The 14,022-nt window shown below is 46.3% G+C and overlaps 1 protein-coding gene across 1 annotated transcript in view; it reads left to right on the top strand.

Annotated features, from left to right (window-relative positions):
* The first annotated feature begins 1,056 nt into the window (after positions 1–1,056).
* TAF4B (TATA-box binding protein associated factor 4b) overlaps positions 1,057–14,022 on the top strand; it is a 73,016-nt gene continuing 60,050 nt past the window's right edge. Inside the window, exon 1 of the mRNA XM_074899045.1 lies at positions 1,057–1,369. Within this exon, the coding sequence (XP_074755146.1) occupies positions 1,057–1,369 (313 nt within the window). The remainder of the gene's footprint in view (positions 1,370–14,022) is intronic.

Below are 14,022 nucleotides of genomic sequence, written 5' to 3'. Positions count from 1 at the left end.
ACAACTGAATTACTAAAGGTCACGCTGACATCCCTATCAAACGAGAAAAAACTGTTATACACTTATTCGAAGCTGTGTTACACGTGCCCTGTAATGATGTCGCTTGGTTTGCAAGGGGAGGGAGTCTTCCTTCACATGGAGTCCTGAGCGTGAAGGTCAAAGGGGACGACTTCATCCCCCTCGTCCTTCTAGGCAGGCGCTTGCTTGCGCCTTGTCGGCCTGTGGGCAAGTTCAGCTCCGCTCCGGAGCTGACCGGGAGATGGGGAACCCCTCGCGCTCGCTGGGGCTCCTCCCGTCGTGGAGCGAGGCGCCGGGGTCCCCCGCAGCCGCCGGTGCGAGGGCTGGCGCAGGGAAGCGGCCCGGCTCGCTCTCAGCTTCGCGGCTCTGTCGAGGTCACCCGCGCCTCACCGGCCCCGCGGACGCAAACCGGGGCTCTGCGGCCGGGCGCGGAGCCGGGTCCCGCAGCCAGGCGGGGGCGGGTCGCCGTCCCGGTGGGGCCACGCAGCGTCTCCGTGCGGCAAGACCCCCGTCCCGGGGCAGGGCTGCCGCCTCCCCTTCCTCCCCAGCGCGGACACCGGCCCCCCCAACCCCCAACCGCCGCAGAGCAGAGGAGGGGCCCTCGGAGTGCCGCCAACTTTCTCCCCAGCGCCGGCCCGGCCCCACCCGGCGGAGGGGGGAACGGGCGGCCCTCAGCGCCTGCGCGGGGGTCCGCGTGGCTCTATCCACACGGCGGGCGGCGGCGTGGCGCGGCCGGGCGGGCTCCGAGGGGCGGCGGGGCCGGGCCGGGCCGGGCGCCGCCGCAGTAGGGCGCGCCGGCGGCGTGGTCCCGCCCCCCGCCCGCCCCCCGCCGCCTCCCGCCGCCGGCAGGGGAGGGCAGGGGAGGCCGGGCCCACGTGCGCGCGGCGGCCGGCAGCCGGCAGAGCGGGGCCACCATGTGTTTCGGCGGGCGAGCCGGCGGCCGGGGCAGCGCCTGAGCGTCCCCGCCCGCGATGCCACGGGGCGGCGCGGGGCTCTGCGCGACGCGGCCGCCCCCCGTCTCCCCTCGCCGCCTCCTCCATGAGCACCTCGGCGGCGGCGGCCCCCCTCGGGTTGATGCCCGGCGGGCCGCCGGAGCAGGCGGCCGCCGCGCCGCCCGCGAGGCTCCTCTGCGCCCCCGCCGCCGGACCGCCACCCGACCGGGGCGGCCCCGCCGCCCAGCTACCCGGCGGCCCGGCGTCCTCCGCCGCCCCGCAGCCGCCGCGCCTGGCGGCCGCCCCCGCGAAGACCCTGGCGGCGCGGGGGGCCGCCCCCGGGGCCCCGCGGCCGGTGGCGCCCAAGGGGCCGCCCGCGGCCGCCCTCCAGGTACCGGCCAACTTCCAGCTGCTCCCAGGTGAGTGGACGGCCGCGGGCTGCGCCCCCGTGTCGCGACTTCACCTGGCGTGTCGCGCCGCCCGCCGCCGGGGAGCGCGGGTCGGGAGGGCGGGATGGCAGCTGGGTGCGCCGCCGGGAGCCCGGCGCCCTGCCCTCGCCGCGGGGGACGAGCCGTAGCCAGGGGCGGGCGCGGCGGCGGGGGGAGCCGCAGCTGCTGCCGCCGCTGGGGGGGTGTTCCGCGGCTGTGCCGAAAGTTTGGGGCGCCTCGCTTCTCTGCCCCAAACTTCTGGGAACTGGGGCGTCTGCCTGTCTTGGAGGGCGCTGGAAACGTGAAGGGGTGAGGTCGGTTAGCAGCGGGGATGCTTCCAGCGTATCTGGAGGATGGATCTGGAAGCCTCTGGATTAAGGCACCTTTTTTCGTTTTGCTGGATAGCGCCAGGAGCAGGAGGACTAACCAGAAACTCGTGGCCAAGTTACCTTGATTTGTGACTCGAAAAAGACTAGTTGAGGCTTTCGTGGAACTTGGATGAACGAGTAACGCGGGGAAGCGTGAGCGTGGGTTAGCGGCTGCGAAGTTAACTCCCACTTACAGTGCAAGTCATACTGCTCTTACTCCCCCTCCAAGCAAGCTGTTCCGGAGGAATTGTTTTCACTGTTACAACCAGGCCGAGGGGAACCGTTATTGAAACAAAATATTATCCTGCATAAAGACCGTAATGTTGAAATTTCATTGCGTGTTGCCCTTTGCAACGCTTTCTTCCATAAAGCGTAGGTGGGAGACAGAGTTTAGAGAGGTACCGCGCTTACGGATGTAATTCCGAGAGCGGCAAAGAAAATACTAATGTAGGAATTGTGTAGTGCTGATAAAGATGGCTTAATACTTTGGGCAGCAGCAGAGGCTTAGCCAGGGCTCCTACCTGCACTTTCTCCCAAGAGAGAGAAGGTGCTGTTGGTTCTAAACTTACCGCTCTTCCCTGTCGGGCTGAATATTTAAATGCTTAGTTAAAAAAGAAAGTGGCTTTGATTCTGCTGGCCTTGCTCTCGCTATATTAAGACCCGAAGATATGTAATCACTTTATTGCTATTGCTGTTGTAATTATTTCCTGCTAGAACACTTCCTTTGTTGGAGCATCTGTTGCTCCAGTTACATTCAGGTAGGATTGTTGCCTAAAAGGAGGACTGGTTTTATGTCAGCTCCTATGCTGCTGGTACATATTGGTCTTTCTGTCTTCCCTCTTTTTCCTCATGTCTTTATCAAAGACATGCACCTGTCAAGGAAATACATAATGCTAATGTAATTTCTGAAAAATACTGTCTTTAATCAGTAAGTTTCACTATAGATTGCTCAGCAACTCACATGATGCTATAATGTTTGGGTAGTCAGCAGTCAAGGATAAGTCTGAATCCTTACTAGCTTTCCTCTGAAATGAACTGTGATGGACTTTTTTTTTTTTTTTTTTTTCTCGTGATAGGGCTCCCCAGATCTTCAGGTTTTCTATCTAATATTTTGGTTTTCTGGAATCTATCCGTATTCAGTTAGACTTTTCTGTGAAGGTGAGTGCTCATGTGAGTTGCTTGCGGTTTGGGAACTGCAAGTTAGCAAAAGTTTCGGTTTTCCTAGCAGCTTGGGTTTGATTACATCAAGGTATGCTGCTGAATGTCATCTGACTTGCATGGTGGCAGTAGGCAGGTGTGACAAAAGTAGCATTACTCTTCAGTTGCATCAGCTTGTTTTCCTTGCTCCGGCGCCAAGAAACAAAGCAATCAGACTTTGTATTTGGAAGTTCAGAGGTGCTGGTACTGTGCAGTATTGTAAATTAAAAGTATTTATGAAGTTTAATGCTCCAGAAGGAGCATTGAAGTTGTCAGACTTAAAATGGATCAATGTTTCAGGAAACTCGTCTAAATAATTGTACTAAGGAAGATGTAAAAATGTATTCTGGCTTGAGCAAGTGTTAGTATTCTACTTCCATCTTCTATGTGGATTTAAGTGTTAGCATCCTTAAAAAAGAAGGTGGAATAAACCACCAAATTCTTAGGCTTGAAAAGTTTGTAGTTCAAATAAATTGCAAAATCTAGCCATGCAGGATAAAATAGAGGAGGGAGAATGCTCTTGGCTTTAAAATCATGGCTTTCAACCTGTGGCACCAGCTATGAAAAATGCATACAGAAATCATCCTTCCCCTGAGTTTCGGAGAGACATGTTTGAACTGGCCTGTTCTGAGGAAGCCTGGACTGCACTGCCCTTGCTGGTCATCCTGGAGTAACCGTGAACTGCTTGTGACCTGGAGCAGGCATTGCTCCTGTACTTCAGTAGGGCTGCAGCCTGGGGAAAGATGGATACTAGTGGAGCTGCATTTGCCCTTGTAGCTTGGAGGACAGCAGAGGTTCATGAAGTCATGGTTTTAGGCCGTTCTTTCTCTTCCATCTCTACCTCTCCCCCTCCCTCTTGCCCAAAATAAAGCCAGGAGGTGGGAAAGGCAGATGACCAGGTACAACTCCTCACCTCTCTGAGCGTGGATTGTCCCTCTGCCAAGTGCCACTTTACCTGGTTACCCAGGAAAGATCACGGAGCTTCACAAGTTTTCCAGGTCTTGCAGGACCCAGACTTGCTCAAGAGTAACAAGGGTTTTTCATCTGCATGTTTTCCTCTACAAAGTGTTAGTTTTCAGCTGAGTTCGGCTGTTAGACCAGTGCTGGTACTCCTCCTTCACCTTCAGGGTATCTCCTGTACTAGCATTCTGTAGGTGTCAGTCCACCCACAGACTACCACCCCGGGGGCGGGGGGGGCGTTGGGTTAGCACGAAGTAGAACTCCAGCTGGGGACTCCGTCCTTCGTACACCTTCAGCTGGACAGATGCTGCCTTGAAGGTTTGCTTGTGGCATTTTGACCTTAGATACAGTCAGCTCTTAGACTGAATGGTTGGGCTTTGTCTTGCTAGATGGAGGGAACTTGTATGGTCTACCAAAGGAACCCTTCCTCAATTGCCCTCTTTGTTGACAAGAACAGGATAGAAGCATTTCAGAAGGTTTTGCACGTAGCCAAGTAGTCTGTAGGACCGGCAGAGAGCAGACCAGCATGGCAGTTGCAGTACTGCCTCACTCCTGAGCTCTGCTGGTTGTATGGTCTGTGCTGATGCTCACAAAACTGCAGATGTCTCGTGTCATGGACCATCTGCTTAACAAGAAATTGTGTCCTTGGTTAACTTGAGCTTAATGTTGTGGGGGGAAAGGGTTGGGCTGTGTTATTAACATGGGGAAGTAGTTAAAGGCTTGGGAAGGGGAAGGAGTGATAAGATTTCTGTGGGCCATGATGAATGTCTGTAGCCCACCTTAGTGTCTTTGGGCCCCACACCACTTTGGAGAAATGAAGGATAGAAAAGAAGCGTAAAAATAACATGGCAAACATTGTTCACTGGTTTCCTTTCTTCTGTACTTTTCTTGAACTTGATTTTCTGTCCCTTCTGTGTCTGTTCTTGTGGCTTTCATGCTCTCCCTGTCCCGTGAATGCTCATTATACTCAAGTGTTGAAAGGACGATCAGCAGATGTATCTGCTTTTCTTGTGGAGCGACGAAAAAATACAGAACTTGACTGTATGCTAGGGATCCTCTGTTGTTACCTTGGGATTTATTTACAGCAGGAGGCTCTTCAGAAAGCTCGCCTGATGCCTCTACCGCTGGTTACAAGGCTGTGACAGCAGCTGCCAGCACACCTCTGAACAAGTATGGTATCAGTGAAGAGATGTTGTCCTGACTCTGTCTTAATTTGCACCAGTAAGCTGGTTCAAGGCATGGCTACCCTGTGTAAAGGTTCCTTTGCACCTGATTTTGAGGGGAATGGCAGCAGCTACAGGTTCCTGGTTTCTGTTTGCAGCTCAGTTGTCTTTTCTTGGGTGTTTTGGCTTGGCCCTGACAGGTTTTCCATTGCCTAAAGCTTATCTAGGCTGATCATGGGTGTTTAGAAGGGACAAGGGCTGTTCATGGCAGGTGGCCAGGGCTGTGTGGCAAGAGGCAGGCAGTCAGTGTGCAGACACCTGTGGGTGGGAGAGAGCTGATGTGGATATCCCAAAACTGCTACAGGGTGGTACAGGGCCTGCTCTCATCAGATTTCTCTTAATTGTCTATAGAAACTAAGGTAACCTGAAGAGGGTAAGGGCTGGTAAACATCTGGATGCTGCTGTCTTCTGCTTTTGAAGTTGGTCTAATACCTCTCAAGTACAGTACTACTCTCAATCTCTCTCGTCATGTTCTGGTTGTTGTATCTCGCCTGTAAAACCCCATGAGGAATTTGGTATTTTCATATTTGCATCTGGTCCCTTCACTTTGGAATAGGAGGAAGCACTGATTTTAAAATAATTCTTAGTTTATATTTTGTTTGGGTAGGATGAGGCTATTGAAGGATTTCTTGTTTCAACAAGGCAAAAAACCTAGCAACTCCTTCAAATTCTGCAATTTCTGGATGTTGATAATCTCATGAAGGCTGACCATAATACTTGTGCTGTAGGACTACCAGTAGGGGCTAAATAATGCATGGTTGCAACCTTTCACATCCCAATAGCATCCTCTTTTTAGCAGGTTTGTCAGGGTGGATTGCTTGCAAACTTCTCTTCACAATAGGTGACACCAGTCAACTTTTGTTTTCTGAGGAGAGATCAGCAAAGCTTTGGCAGACTTGAAGAGTTAAGTCAAACTTAAAAAATAGTGAGTAAATGTCTTCTGCTCTAACTAGTAGAAATTTCAGCTGCTCTGTAGGACTTGATTTTGCTTTTAGCACTGAATGTGTCTAGCAAAACAATGCCTTCATATCATTAAATACACAGCCCTGTGGGAATTAAGATTTAAATCTTGGCAGAAGATATAAAGCTAACTTCTAGGTTTATGGTTTTCAGAAAAAAAAACCCAGATGCATTCTGAATACTGAAGCACTGAAATAAGATGTTCAGTAAAATTAATGTTAAATGCTGTTCAGTTTTAACAGTCAATTGGAGTGTATTGCAAAGAATTACAGCTGCAGATTGGTGAATAGTAAACTTGTTCTAATCCTTAGGAGAGAGAGAATGTGAGCCTGACTTCTGTTGCTTTTGCAGTATTTAAAGGACCCTTCAGCTTGTAGCAGTAAAAATAGCATCGTCCACACACAAGTGACAGCTGGAAGAAATACTAACTATATTTCAGTATTTTTTTCCCAAAGATGCTGATAAAGTAGGTAAGCTCATGAGTTGTTACTTTGAGTAGTTTGCAATACCACATTTTTTTTAAAGTTGTCTTAGAGAACCAAGTATTTGTCATGCTGTGTGGTGGAAATCTGTGCTGTGCTTAGTGGGTAGGATTGTATGTTACAGTTGTATATGTGAGTTTTGCTGTAAGTGACAAAGCTTCTGGTAACTGTCAAAGATGAGTAATTAGTACTGCCCTAATCCCTTAGACAAAACCCCAGAGGCAACTACTGGTTTTGGAATTCTTTTTGCATGAAGCTACTTCTCTGAGAACTGTGATGATTTCAGAAGAAAAATGTGTATAATTTGCAAAGTAGAAAAGATCACAGTAGATGTTTCTACTTGCTGTTCAGGTTGTCAGGGTTAAGGTCTGTTCTGCCATCTGTGTCACCTTTAGAACAGAGTCCACTAACTGATCTTGTCTACCAGTGTCTTGACGAAATAGTCTCTGATCACAACTGAAGCAGGGTAAGAATGGCAGCAGATGAAAGATTCTTGTTGCTAATCAGAAATCTAGTGTCTGTTAAGGCTGGAGAACCTGTGACGCTCGGTGATCTGATGGGCAATTTGGTGAACTTGGAACAGTTCGGATGTTACGGTGGCGCTTGGTTTTCATAGCTCGTGTTTGCAGACCTCTTCAGCACACACTTCCAGTTTTGGGGAGACAGAGGAGAGATGGCTTTTGTTAGTACTGGCTGCTTCTAGGAGTTGCCTGGGAAATCAAAGTTCTTTGTGTGGATGTCCAGGATAGATTAGCAAGTGGGTGAAACAGCATGCCCTGGTTGGCACAGCACCTGAAGACTTTCACTTGCAGCCAACCAAGTGGCAGTCGCCATCTAGTTCAATGGGGGAGGCCTTGAAGCCAGGTCCAGCTGACTGCTTGGGAGTCTGACAGTCTGCCTGGGGCAGCCAGTGGTGTGTGTTGAAGTAGGTAAGTATATTCAGAACACCTTTATATATTGCTTGCTTACTAGCTGCTTGCCAAATATCATGCGGTTTTGGTGACACTTTCCACAGTATCCGTGTAGACAGAAGTTAATTCTTCTGTGAAGGTTCTGCTGTCTCCTACAACAATTTTTGTTTTCTCCATCCTACTTAGAGCAAGGTGGTAATCAGTGTTAAAATTCAGTGTTAAGCCCTTGCTTGCACTTCTAAAATAAGTGACAAACCATTCAACAGAGTGGTGAATATGTACTTTTAAACTAAATTAAGTGGAATTCAACCTTCTGCTGGTCCGCATGTGAACACTAAGGGAGCAAGTGTCCCACTGCAAAATTAATCTGGATGAATCGAGTTGATTCTCCTCGTATTTAAAGGAGACAGATTTAAGGGGGGCTTATCTTGTCCGTTACTAGAACACTACCAAGACACCAGTTATGTTTTTAGCATCTCTTGGTTTAAAATTAAGATTTATAGCTCAACACTCTATAAGTTTCAGATTGCTCTGTAACAGCTTAATAGCTCACAGTGTTCTAGAAATGGTAAGAGCAGGGTATTGGCATACTTTCTGGTGTCTTTTAAAGCTGTGTGCTGTATGTATATGGCTGCAATGTGCCAAGCCTCTAACTTGCTATTTAAAGAATTTGACTCCAGTGAATATTAGGAGTACACAGCAAACTAGGAGAGCATGTGGTGCATAGATTCAATGTCGTCTTCAGGGCAGTAGGATTTGTCTTGAAAGAAGGAAGTGTCACTTGGGCTCCTTTGAGGTACTATTTCACTGCAATCAGCTTAGTCCTCTGCAAATACTTGAAGCTCCTTCATGAGGTAACTTGGATCCCAGACAACTCTTAAATCAGATCATCTTATCTGTAGACAATCCTGTAACTGTCTGATTACTCAGATAGGAAGGCAACCGAGCCTCAAGTAGCAAAGTTGAAAACCACAAAGGTGAGATGCGGAAATGCTGATGGGAAATGATCCTGGTTGCTGAAAGACATGGCCCAAGGACAAGAGCTAGATGTTCTCACGATATCAAATAAGACTTTATTTCGTGGAACATGGTGTTGGCTGGGAATCCCGTATGCCTACTCACAATAAAAACAAAAACTCTTGGGATTCCAGTGTAATAAATACACTTTGAGTTAGAATAGAAGCAGTAGTGCCATCTTGAAACTATGCCCAGAAAACATCTATGACTTGTCAGTTATTTACAGCCCCTCCAAGAATCAATGCAATGTCCAGATTTTCTTTAGATGGTTGGTATGGACATCTGTTGTTTGCTATAAATAAAAGGTATACTACCTTGCAACTGGGACAGTTATATTTTTGCTCAACAGTTCTACTATAACTGTAAAATTGCATGGATATAAATGTATTCTTAAGTAATGAAGCTCAACTGTGCATGAAGTTGAGGAGAACTGTTAACTCTGAAACGTGGGCCTGTATTCTGTGAAAAGGCATCAGCACTATGGGGGCCCAACTGCTAGTCTGTTAAATAGAGATATCCCATCTGGGCACCAAATGCATTGATGAACAGCTAGCCTCCAACAGCTTGGATAAGACTTACTGATTAAGCAGTGTGTGAAACTTGGCTTCAGATTTTTGCATTTTTAGCACTATGTGTCTAGTTCCTGGAGGAAGGGAGGGAGAGTTGATATTATTTAGACTCTTCAGAAAGATGTGCGGTATCCATTATTACAGACTATTTGAAACAGTAGGTTATCAGACTCTGTTCCATCCTGCCTGGAAAAGTTACCTTCATTCCTTTCCTGGCTCCCTATGCTAGAAAAGGCTGTCCCTGTACTGGCATCTCAGGAGCTGGTGCTGACTGTTAGCACAGAACCCTGCTATAGAAAGGTTGGAGTTACTGGAGGCAGCAGGCTTTGCTGGGACTGTTAGTGTGACAGAGTTGTGGGTGCGTGGTGGTTTAAAAAGCTGCTCACAGCAACCCAGGCAATCTGGAAAACATTAATGCTAGTGAAACAATGCTGTCAACTGGACAGTGATGTCTGTGAGTACAGCTAGTCCCTGGGTTTGAAAAGGTGAGATGTTGGCCATCTGAAGCTAAAGCAGCCTTAAAAGTTATAGGCCAGAGTCTACAAGAATATGCAGTGCGGTGTTTGTGAAGTTGGCAAAGATGCAGTCAATTTCTTTAAAGAACTTGTGGATGTAACATTGTATTCTATTTTATTTAGGCTGTCCCTGTTCTGTTGTATCGTGAAAGCATATTGGGATCATGCCCTTTGAACTTTTCTCCTGACCTAGAAATTAATGAATTCCATATCTGTGAGGAAAAAAAGGTGTCTCTTACTGGAACTCAAAATCATGCATCTAATTGTGAAGCTACAATATCTACACACTAGTCGCTGGTCCTGAGCCATTGCTACAAAGACCTATTAGTACAGAAACTTCCCTGGAACAGAGGGAAAGGGTGCAGAGGGTGATTTCTGAGATACGTAATTATTTGGTTAGTGAAATGACATGTGAATGGAATGAATTGGTTGAGGGCTTGGGTATGTGGTGAGTGATTTTGGTTGCTTCCATAACAGTGTTGATTATGGGTTGGTTGGTCATTGCTGAATTCCTCTTTCATCAACTAAAATTGACCTCCAAAGGTTGGAACAATTTGTCGTACAGAGTAAAAGGCTTTGTGGGTGTAGTGTACAAGCTGAACAACTCAACTCAGCTCATACATGGTGTAGATGAGCCCACTACCCTGCTTGTCTGGGAAATCTAGAGCAGTTGGAGATGTTTTGCCAAGAAAAGCCCCATACAGTCTTTGTAACCTCCCAGATCAGTCGTCTGAAGTCAGTTGTATTTAATTTAAGAATAGAAGTTTGCATTCATCATTGCGAGCCTGTGGTGAAATAACCTCATATGGCAGCCAGATCTTCACTGTAGCTTTGTTCTTAAGACAGTGAGAAGCACAGCTAGATGTTGCCTCCAGATTGGGCTGTTGCCTTTGTTTCTTCATCTTCAGTACAGAAATCTGCATTAGACATCTAGGAAAACTCAAGTACCAAGTGAGGGTCATGGGGAATAAGTAGTTCTCCTGCATGCGGTATAATTGACAGTACATGAAAACATCCAGCTCCATCTTATTAGAAGGGTTATGTAAATCATTTAAAAGTTAAGTCACTTCAGTATCAGACTTACCTATTGTGTCTTTTACAGTATTTCATTAACAATTTCTGCCTCTTTAGCAGTCTTCTACAGCCAGTCTGCAACGTAACACACCTTGATATGACCACTGCCTGAACAACCTATGTTATGTCTCTAATAATGTCCATTCTGAGTCTTAGTCCTGTAATGTGTTTTTGTTAACTTTTAAGTGACCTGTTCTGTGGGGCTCAGTAAATGGGTTGAAGAAGAAAAAAAGCATTTTTTAAAAGGATACCTTTAGAGAGAAAAACTGTTTTCAAGCTGTTGCATAGATTAGTGGTATTTGGCCCCTTATATCCTGAATTTTGAGCCATCCTAGATAGTCAGGCTAAGAAACTTAAAACCAATATTCCTTTCTAGTTGCCATTTAGTTTTCTACTAAAACACATCCCCTTTAAAGCTTGGCCTTACCTTGTAACTGCCTTAAAAGCTATCCCTTTGTTTTGAGTATTTCAGTGAAAGAATGAGATTTGTTTAGGAACAGAGAGCACTGAAAAGTTAATGTTGTTTTAAAACATTTTTGTTGTTAAAAAGTTCCCTTACTGATTTGGGACCTGAAAGTCTCATTTAGCGCTGCATTTGTAATTGGTGTTAAAGTGAACTTTACTAAGGTTGGCAACATACTTGATGCAGGCACCCCTTGTTTTGAAATAAGCTAAATTTACCCTTCTTTGAAAGGGATTTTTGTAACTTCTCTCAAATGAGTTGGGTGTAAGGCAGTTAGTTCTTGCTTGTATTTTATTTTAGGAGAAGGACTACTTTTCTTTTCCTTAGGTTACACCCCAGCCAGCAGTTCCAAAGAGCTGTTGTGTTGAGCAGCTGTCATCGAAGTGGTGGCTTAATTTGGCAACTTCAGCTTCATGTGTAACAGCCTGTGGTGTATCTCCACTGGAGTAGACCTGCTGTCTGGTTCATCTCAGGAAATTCCTTCAGGATGTTCCCCTTCAGAAATTGCCTCAGGCCTACCTTATGTGGTAGAAATTTAATGGTGGAAGTTGCCCTTATGGTGCGATCCTTGTAGCACAATTGGTTTCAGTGCTCCTGGATGAAACCCTGAGCTTTGGTTGGCAGCACAACTTTACATTAACAATGGTGTGGTTTCATTAACGATATTCTCTGAAATATGGTGAAGCCCACACAGGTGGCCTTAAATACAGTGGCACAAACTGTCATGATCCCACAACATCTTGTCCATGTCTCTGAGTTTTCATTCTCTGTTCGTAATTTACAATGAAGAGGTATCTGGAAGCTGCTCCTTCTGCTAACCTGTGTTTCTTGATTCTTGGGTTGGATGCTAAAACACAGCTACAGATTAGGAGATTTGAAGTGCCTTATAACAAGTTCAGAAAAAGCTGGATTTCCTTGGCTGGTGGTGCTGGGACAGCAAAAATTTACAGCAGAGGTATCTCAGGTTTGAGCATCAAATAGAATTTTGATAGAAGACCTCTGGTTTCCAATGACATGCACTGCTGGCATGCCTAGGTAGAGACTGTTCTGCGTGGTGGCTGCCTGGGCTTTGCAGGAGAGACCAGGTGCTCTTTCTGGAGGCATGGCTCCTAGAGCCCCTGTTCCAGGAGAAGGCAGGTCACTGGGGAAAAAGGGTATGGATCTCAATAAGATGTCTTCAAGGTGAGAAGCTACAGTGTTGCTCCTTCTCTGTAGCTTTGGAGGATGCTGAGCTGGGTTTCATTTGTCACTTTCTTCCCCTCCAGCTTTCCCACAGTACTTCAGCGGAAGGAAGATGTGCAGGGAGCAAAGGGCTGAAATAGTTGAATCTATTTTAACTGCCTCCTCTGGCAGTCAAGAAAAATAAATAACTTTCCAAAGGATGTTTTTGGCAGGGCAGGCAGAGTATCTAAAGACAGAAGTTTCAATTCATTGTGAAAAGGGCTGTTTCTTAATCTGAGAGACTCTCAAGTCCTCCAGCAAAGTCTATAAGAACTAATCCCCGCTGGTAACAGGTGATTTAGGTTTTCTAGGTTTTCTGTTTGTGATCTGAAAATAGGAATAGTCTTGTAGCCCTGAAGGAATTGTGCCTTACTCTTACTATCAAAGTGCATGAGTTAGTGAGAAAGTCTTTTCCTGTTCTATGAAACAACTTCAGTAAAACTATCGAACTGTGTATCCTGTAAATGGTGCTTTCTTGGAAGTGCTACCCAAAAGAGGGCACCTTTAGCATTATGAAGCTGTGTGATTGCTGTTCAGTAGCTACAGTTGGTGCTGATATTTTGGTCAGAGATTGCAGATATCTTTTCTGTTTTTAAATGCTGAGCTGAGTGATGTTAGCTGAAACTTCAGTGTTTCAGCTGTTCAGAGGTTTTTCCTCCCCCATTTTCTTGTGGAGCTGCAATGACTGCAAGACCTGATCTGTTTTCACGTTTAGTTTGCCTCGTAGTGAATGTGAAAACAGGTCTTGAGAAGAAATAGTATCTTTTTTTCTTCTTCAAAGTGAAGAATGTGGATTCTTGCACTTCATTTCTGATAGTAGCATCTTGGTAGCTGCAGGAGTCTGTTTACATGACCTTTCTATTGAGAACCTCAAGGTTACCATCACCTGCTGTTCCCTAATTTCACACTTGTGCAGCTGTACCTGATGTATGAGATTTTAGGCATTGGTTTTGAGTGCAGTGAAACCTTTGCTTCTGGCAGAAGACACCTCCTGTATCTTATCTTGGAGCCTGCACTATTGATGTCAGTGTTGGGTTGTTGCTTTTGTTTCAAGGCAAAAAGGGAGTATCAAAAGATTGGGGATAATCTTAAATTGTGAAAAAGTATAAGTAAATCGCAGCAACTAGAAATAAAAAATAAATGCTCTTCTCAACAGCTTTCAAATGGTTTCAGACAATCCACCTGTCACCTTACTGTTGCTTTGTGACATTAGGTTGTAACTGCCCAGAACTGTGTTTTGTGCTTGAAGAGATTTCTTGTGGCTCTTCACTGTATGGATCTGTAGCTATGACAGTTGTTTGATTTGCCTTCAGCTTTATTTGTGCTACCATCAGGCATTTACAGTATTAATCCTACAAAGCAGTAGTTAGTAGATTACCATAATACTGGTTTTATTAGTTTTGGAGTTCTAATTTTGCTAGCCATCATGAAAAACTGCTGCCATGAAAAGGCTACCTCCATGTTAAAAATTCTGCCAAATGGAATAAATACAGGGGAATTAATGTTTGTTCCAAGTGAAACAGGTTCTTGCCATAACTTATATGGAAGTAAACATGCATCATCTTAGTCATATGTTCCAATCAAGCTATGACCACTGGAGTGGCCTTAGGTAACTTCTGTGGCTGCTGTCACCAAGAGTAAGCCTAAAGTTATTTTAGAGTGTTCTGATGAAGTATGGCTGTCC

The sequence above is a fragment of the Athene noctua genome, chromosome 2, assembly GCF_965140245.1.
Source record: "Athene noctua chromosome 2, bAthNoc1.hap1.1, whole genome shotgun sequence".
Lineage (NCBI taxonomy): Eukaryota > Metazoa > Chordata > Aves > Strigiformes > Strigidae > Athene > Athene noctua.
Note: the sequence above shows the minus strand (reverse complement) of the source record. Positions and strands in the feature narration are given on the sequence as shown.